Source organism: Bos taurus, chromosome 16 (genome assembly GCF_002263795.3).
Source record: "Bos taurus isolate L1 Dominette 01449 registration number 42190680 breed Hereford chromosome 16, ARS-UCD2.0, whole genome shotgun sequence".
Classification (NCBI taxonomy): domain Eukaryota; kingdom Metazoa; phylum Chordata; class Mammalia; order Artiodactyla; family Bovidae; genus Bos; species Bos taurus.
Genome location: NC_037343.1, coordinates 43,593,138 through 43,600,170, shown reverse-complemented (window position 1 = coordinate 43,600,170; position 7,033 = coordinate 43,593,138). Strand labels below are relative to the sequence as shown.

The following is a 7,033-nucleotide window of genomic DNA, read 5'->3' as shown; positions in this document are numbered from 1 at the left end:
GAGCGTCTCCTGGAGGATTCGGGCCGCTCTGCCCTGAGGACGTGGTGAGGCCGTGGTAAGTCCGTACATGGAGCCCCTGAGAATCCGTCTCTGGCCGAGGCAGCCCAGGATTCCTTTTTAAAGCCGATAGCACAGACGAGTCCAAGATGTTAGGCTCTTTGAGGGTCAAATACAACTGTCCCTGAAGCGAGGTCACATTCAAGTTTGGGACAAGGAGTCTTACCCCTTCATTTTTTCAGCTTCTCTCCGTGGAACCAAAACCCTCGGTAAATTTCCCTTTGGCTTTTGGAAAAGGTGACTTAACTCTGAAAAAAACAAAATTCTTTTCTAGAAGCTTCTTGGGCTTGGTGGAAGCGAGGCGGGGGGCGCTTCTCTTTTTTCTGAACTGCCTTCCAAATCTGTAAAGGACTAGATCCACCTTCCTGGTGGCGGTTTGATATTCTATTTGAGAAGACTACTAGCTGTTGGCACCATTCTTAAAAGTTACTCAGAAATTAAGTGAAAACCGTCTTCAGATGTTCGCAGCCCATATCCTTGAAGTTATTAGTCCACAGGACAACATCAAGGTTTACGGAGAAATTGTTTCTCCTATTTTGTCTTTAAAAATAATTCTGTTTCTATCACTCAGGATAAACTTCCAAGATTATCATAGAACTCCACCAAAATGAATTATCTGTCCGATCATAGAATTTCTTACTTATCACAGTAAGTTGTCTTTCCAGGGTTACAGTTTGTATGTGAAACCACTGTTCCAAGTTCAACTTAGAAAAGACTGTTGACACACAAATTGGAATGGTTCCAATAGCCTACTTTGCGAAACGGTTTGGATTCACAGAACTTCCGTTGTAAAAGTAAGTGTGTGTTATATTCATAAAATTAGCTCTAATTTTTGATATGTGAATATGGGTGGAAGTGTCAACGTTTTGGGGTAATATGGATCTCCCAGTGGCAAATAATTAGGGTCAGTGCCACAGAAAACAAAATTGGGAAATATACGCCTTTTACCATTTGAAGATGTTGCTGAATAAACATCTCCCTGTGTTTGTACCCTAATTTTGATGATGATAATGAGGTGTTCTATTTAGGCATTTGTGTTGGTTTTAGTGTGTGTAATTTTAGAAGCAGTGAAGGAAAGGCCTCTCCATATGTGCATTGTATTAATATTTGCCTGCTTTTTCATGGTGACTTAATCTGATTTAGAGGCTCTGTGTTGAGAGTTTTCTTACGTACTTTGGGTTCTTGTTTCGAGTTAGTGGGTAATGAAAAAGTATTTCTAGTGCATAGGCAAGAGAAATTGGTTTAGGATCCACTTCTCAAACAAAAATAGAATCCAAGCCTGGAGGGAGGTTGGGGAGAGAGGAGAAGAAATTGGAAAAAGGAATGAACGTTAAGTAGGTCGTCACAGGAGAGAGCATTAGGGAATGTAACCTCAGAACTGGGAGTCATAACTGGAAAACCAGATAAATACTACCTGGCAGCTGGAGGAGTTTAGGACACTTCAACCTGGACTTGGGATGAGAGTCCAGAGAGCTCTCCAGCTAGGTAAGGAAAATGCAGGGTCAGATGAAACTTAAGTGACTAACAAGAAGTACCATGAGCCAAAGGCACTCTGAACACATGGGCCTCTTTTAAATGTCTGCCAGTAGATAATGTACCATTGTAAGTCTGTGTAGTGGTTACGAGTATGAACTTTCAGAGTCAAGGTTGTTACACAAACTGTGAGATCTTGAGCAAGTTGATCAGCCTCTTTCAGCTTCAGTTTCCTCATCTGCTAAAAAAGAGATGATAGGGGACTTCCCTGGTGGTCCAGTGGTTAAGACTACACTTGTACTGCAGGGGGCATGTGTTTGATCCCTGGTCATGGAACTAAGATCCCACATGCCTCCTCTCCCCCACCCCCAAAAAGAGGGGATAATAATAGTACCTCCTTCATTGGAATGTTATAAGTATCACATTATTGTTGTTGTTGTTCAGTCACTAACTCAGTCCGACTCATTGCGATCCCTTGAACTGCAGCATAACAGGCTTCTCTGTCCATCCCTATCTCCCTGAGTTTGTTCAAACTCATGTCCATAGAGGCAGTGATGCCATCCAACCATCTCATCCTCTGTCACCCTCTTCTCCTCTTGCCCTCGATATTTCCCAGCATCAGGGTCTTTTCCAATGAATCGGCTCTTTACATCAGGAGGCCAAAGTATTGGAGCTTCAGCTTCAGCATCAGTCCTTCCAATGAATATTCAGGGTTGATTTCCTTTAGGATTGACCGATTTGATCTCCTTGTCCAAGGGACTCTCAAGAATCTTCTCCAACACCAGTTTGAAAGTGTCATTTCTACAGTGCTCAGACTTCTTTATGGTCCAACTCTCACATCCATACAGGACTACTGAAAAAATCATAGCTTTGACTATATGGACCTTTGTCATCAAAGTGATGTCTCTGCTTAGTATCTTGCTTGGTACACAGGAAGAACTCAATGGATGTTACTGATATATTTATCACCATCATTACATAAGCATAATTGGAGATAAATATATAGATACATTTGTCTGCAATGGGTCTGCATTGCTGCATGTGGACTTTCTCTAGTGTGGCTAGCACGGGCTACTTGTCATTGTAATGTGCAGGCTTCTCATTGCAGTGGCTTCTTTTGCTGCAGAGCATGGGCTTTGGGGCAATTGGCTTCAGTAGCTGTGGTACACAGGCTTAGCTGCCCTGAGGAATGTGGAATCTTCCCAGAGCAGACCGTGTCAGACTTCTCAAACCCGTGTCTCCTGCTTTGGCAAGTGGATTCTTAACCACTGGACAACCAGGAAAGTCCCCAATAGTTCCATATTAACTTTTAAAAATTATAGGAAAGTAGAAAAAGGAAGAGAATTCTTCATGGAATTTTTTGATGTTTTCCCCCATGAAATGTTTTAACTATGACATATGTAATTAGGAATCCCATTTTTACATATCTTTATTTTACAGTAAGTAGAATATAAAGACTAATGGTACATTAAATATAGCCAAGGTTTCAGATTAGCTGAGCATTTAGAAATTCAGTATTCCATTCAATTCAATTAGTATTTAGAAAGTTTTCACTGTCAGGGCTTAACAACTGTGAAAAAAGTAGTGGGAAGACTAACTTTAAATTTCAGTTTCTTTAAATTTTAAATGGAGTGTAGTAGGTATCAAACATCAAATTTTTTTTTTTCCTATAGTAAATTTAATGAGTGTGATGCTTAATGTTTTATTTTCTGAAACTTCCTCTAACATTCTCCCAGAAAGTTGCTTCTAGGTGCACATACCCAACATTTTGCTTCAGAGACATTATACCCCTGAATCCCAGGTCCCACATGTGCGATGTGCATGTCCGACTCTTTGTGACCCCATGGTCTGTGGCCCAACAGGCTCCTCTGTCCATGGCGTTCTCCAGACAAGAATACTCCCCATTTCCTCCAATAGGGGATCTTCCTGACCCAGGGATTGAATCAGTGTCTTCTGCATCCCCCACATTGGCAGATGGATTCTTTACCAGTGTGCTACCTGAGAAGCCCAGGTCCCAAATGAAGAACTGTTAAAATAAATTGTGAGAGAGTACTGCTGCTAGTGGCTGTTTAAAGTATGAGGGGCTCAAAAAAAAAGGCAGTTTTAAAACTGTGTGATTTTCGCCTGCATTGGGAAGAGCATAATTTATATTTCATAAGATATGAGTAACATCAAATAAATGTTGTTTAATGAATTTAAGTCTGGTAAAATGAGATTTGGTTTTGGAGGAAATGATAAAACCATAAAAGCAAATAAAAATTCAAAAAGGAATGAATTCGGTCATTTGTAGAGCTGTGGATGGACTTAGAGTCTGTCATACAGAGTGAAGTAAGTCAAAAAGAGAAAAACAAATATATGTTAATGCATAGATACGTAATCTAGAAAAATGGTATAGATGAACCTATTTACAGGGCAGGAATAGAGATGCAGACGCAGAGAACAGACATTGGATGTGAGGTGAGGAAGGGGAGGGTGGGATGAGTTGGGAGAGTTGCACTGACCTATATACACTGCCGTGTGTAAAATAGAGCCCAGCAGAAAGCAGCTGTAGAGCACAGGGAGCTCAGCCGAGGTCTCTGTGGCGACCTAGAAGGGTGAGTTGCTGGAGGTGGGAGGGACGCTCAAGAGGAAGCAGAAAATGTATACGTGTAGCTGATTCACTTTGTTGTACAGCAGAAACTAACACAACATTGTAAAGCCATTACACTCCAATTAAAAAATGTATATATATTCATGTAGATTCTTTTACCGTCTGAGCTGTCAGGGAAGCCCTAAAGAATCTGCCTGCAATGCAGGAGACGTAGGTTCGATCCCTGGGTCAGGAAGATCCATCCCCTGGAGAAGGGAAAAGCAACCCACCCCAGTATTCTTGTCTGGAGAATTCCACGAACAGAGAAGCCTGACGGGCTATAGTCCATGGGGTCGCAAAGAGTCGGACACGACTGAGCGAGTAACACTTCCACTTTTCATGTAGATAGATTTTAAAATATAATTATAATAATAAAAGGAACTAAAGAGAAAAGCAAGTGAAGATTCAGTTTTGTAGGTTGTGGATTAAAGTGCTGCTTTAATGCTTATCAATTAAGAAATAGAACTTCATTTTCTGGAGTTAGGTTCAGAAAGTTGCATAATTTTAAGACACAAAAGTATTAAGCAGCCTTGGTCTTAAGAAACAGTCTCTTATATTTAGAAAGAGTCAGTTAAATATTTTCAGCTAGAGAAAAATGGCTGGATTCTGAATGTACTTTGAAGATGGAGTCATTGAGATTTCCTAATGGGGTATGAGGAGAAGAAAAGCAGTGCATTTAGGATGATTTGAGGTACTTGACTTTAGCAACTGGAAGGGCTGGAGTTGTCATCAGCTCAGATCTTCAAGTAGATCAGATTTGGGGGTCGGAAAAGTGAAAGTGAAAGTTTCTCAGTCATGTCCAACTCTCTGCGACCCCGTGGACTGGGAGTGGGTTCCCTTCCCCAGGGGATCTTCCCAACCCAGGGATAGAACCCAGGTCTCCCACATTGGAGGTGGATTCTTTACTAACTGAGCTATCAGGGAAGCCCGGTGGCAAGATAGTTCAGAAAAAAAAAAGAAACTTCTGATAAAAATCTTGAGGTAAATTGACATTTGACATTTATTTGACATGTTAATAAGATCTAAAGAATGTAAAAAGGCTGTTAAAAGTGAAAGTGTTAGTTGCTCAGTCGTGTCCGACTCTTTGTGATCCCATGGACAGTATCCCGCCAGGCTCCTCCGTCTATGGGATTTCCCAGGCAAGAATACTGGTGTAAGCAGGCATTCCCTCCTCCAGGGGATCTTCCTGACCCAGGGACTGAACCTGGGTCTCCTTATTGCAGGCAGATTCTTTACCATCTGAGTCACCAGGGAAGCCCATGTTATTTTTAAATAGTTTCTGTTAATCATAGTAAGAGAATTACTTAAGGGGATTTCACTGTCAACATACGAGTTACTCGAGTTTCTAATTCCTAAGTTTTAGTGCAATGTTTGGAACGTGGAACGTGCTCAGTAAGTGTTGGTGTGGAGAATGGATAGTGTGTTCAGGTGGTACCTCCTGCAGCAGGTACCACCTGAACAGAGAAGCAGATGGAAAGCAGTCATTCCCGTTTGTGAAGGTCTGTGTCTGTCATCAATGTGCTTGGAGATGTTTGTATTAAACTTGTTCCTTCTGGGACTTCCTGGGCAGTCCAGTGGCTAAGATTCCACACTCCCAGTGAAGTCCCAGAAGGAACAAGAACTTAGATCCCACATGCCTCAACTAAAGATCTCAAATGCTGCAACTAAAAAAAAAGAAAAAAAAACCCACAGCTAAGACCTGGTGCAGCCAAATAAATAAATATTTTTTTAAATGAACTTATTTCTTCTGCCAAGAAATACTCTTCTTTTTCCTCAAGAAACACCATTTTCTCCCCATCCCAAAGACTTGAGAGCATCTGTGAGTGGCTAGTTCCTTCTTAAAACCCCTCAGAATCTGTGAATACATACAAAACAAGCCAGAAGACAGGGTAGCATGGCAGGTCAGTTGGCTGTTTTCTCTAGAGAGCAGTTTACTGTCATGATGCAAGAGATTGGTGTCACCAGGTGGAGGAGTTCATGATGATTTTTACTCTAAAAGTTCCTACTGCACTTTTAAAGAAGCGATAGATTGACCTTGTTCAAATATACAGTCTGGATCACTGTTTTTTTTTTTAAATTAGACCCCTTGTTCATTACTAAGATTTTTATTTTTATTTTTCCTTCTCTGTACTTATTTTTATCACAGTCATCCAGTAGATGCTACTAACTTTACTGAAACAGAATAAAGGAGGTTCAGAAAGTCCAAGTGATGATCTTAAGAATATCTAATAGATCCTTATTGAGGCTGAATTTGGTTGTGATGTCGACCCAGTGATTTTGGTTGAACTGTTCATCTTTATCCATCATCAGTGCTCATAAAACTGTCACCTGACAGCTTTCTTCCTAATGACTGGTTTTGATGTGCTTCCTGTTCCACTGACCACTTCATCTAGGAGTAGCAGGGTGGAGATGGTCATATATGCTTGCTGGCAGTTGTCAGGTGACAAGGCTCCTGGAAAAGATTGAACCTGCTGAAGACACGTATGTAAGGCAAGGGACAAGCAGGGCTCAAATGCTAGCTTCAGACTGTTGATTTAGTGTCTGGCCTTGGACGGATCACACTGGCCAGCCAAGTCAGCCCCAGGCTTGAGAAAAGCACTGTAGGATAAAAAATGGGATCTAATTAAATGGAGCAGAAATAACATGAGAAGGATGACTTTTTATTTTTTTTAATGTAGACCATTTTTAAGGTCTTTGTTGAATTTGTTACAATATTGCTTCCGTTTATGTTTTGATTTTTGACCCCAAGGCATATGGAATATTAGTTTCCTGATCAGGGATCAAACCCACAGCCCCTGCTTTGGAAGGCAAAGGGTTAACCCCTGGACTGCCAGAGAAGGATGGCTTTTATACTCCATTCTAACCCTCTCCATT

General features: G+C 41.1%; 2 protein-coding genes across 12 annotated transcripts in view; one reads left to right on the top strand and one right to left on the bottom strand.

The window, feature by feature from the left end:
* NMNAT1 (nicotinamide nucleotide adenylyltransferase 1) overlaps positions 1-7,033 on the top strand; it is a 57,332-nt gene that overhangs the window by 28,130 nt on the left and 22,169 nt on the right. For 3 of the 8 annotated variants that reach the window (XM_059875404.1, XM_024976240.2, XM_024976241.2), the window contains exons 1-2: positions 12-55; positions 723-851. The gene's annotated coding sequence lies outside the window, so the exon portion shown is untranslated. 8 annotated transcript variants of the gene reach the window in all.
* LOC112441838 (uncharacterized) overlaps positions 5,610-7,033 on the bottom strand; it is a 30,129-nt gene continuing 28,705 nt past the window's right edge. Inside the window, exon 7 of one of the 4 annotated variants that reach the window (XM_059875207.1) lies at positions 5,610-6,611. In XM_059875207.1, coding sequence (XP_059731190.1) covers positions 6,484-6,611 — 128 coding nt within the window. In that variant the 3' untranslated portion in view covers positions 5,610-6,483. Of the gene's footprint in view, positions 6,758-7,033 lie in introns of all 4 variants that reach the window. The other 3 variants (XM_059875209.1, XM_059875208.1, NM_001366419.1) reach the window with 3 other exon arrangements.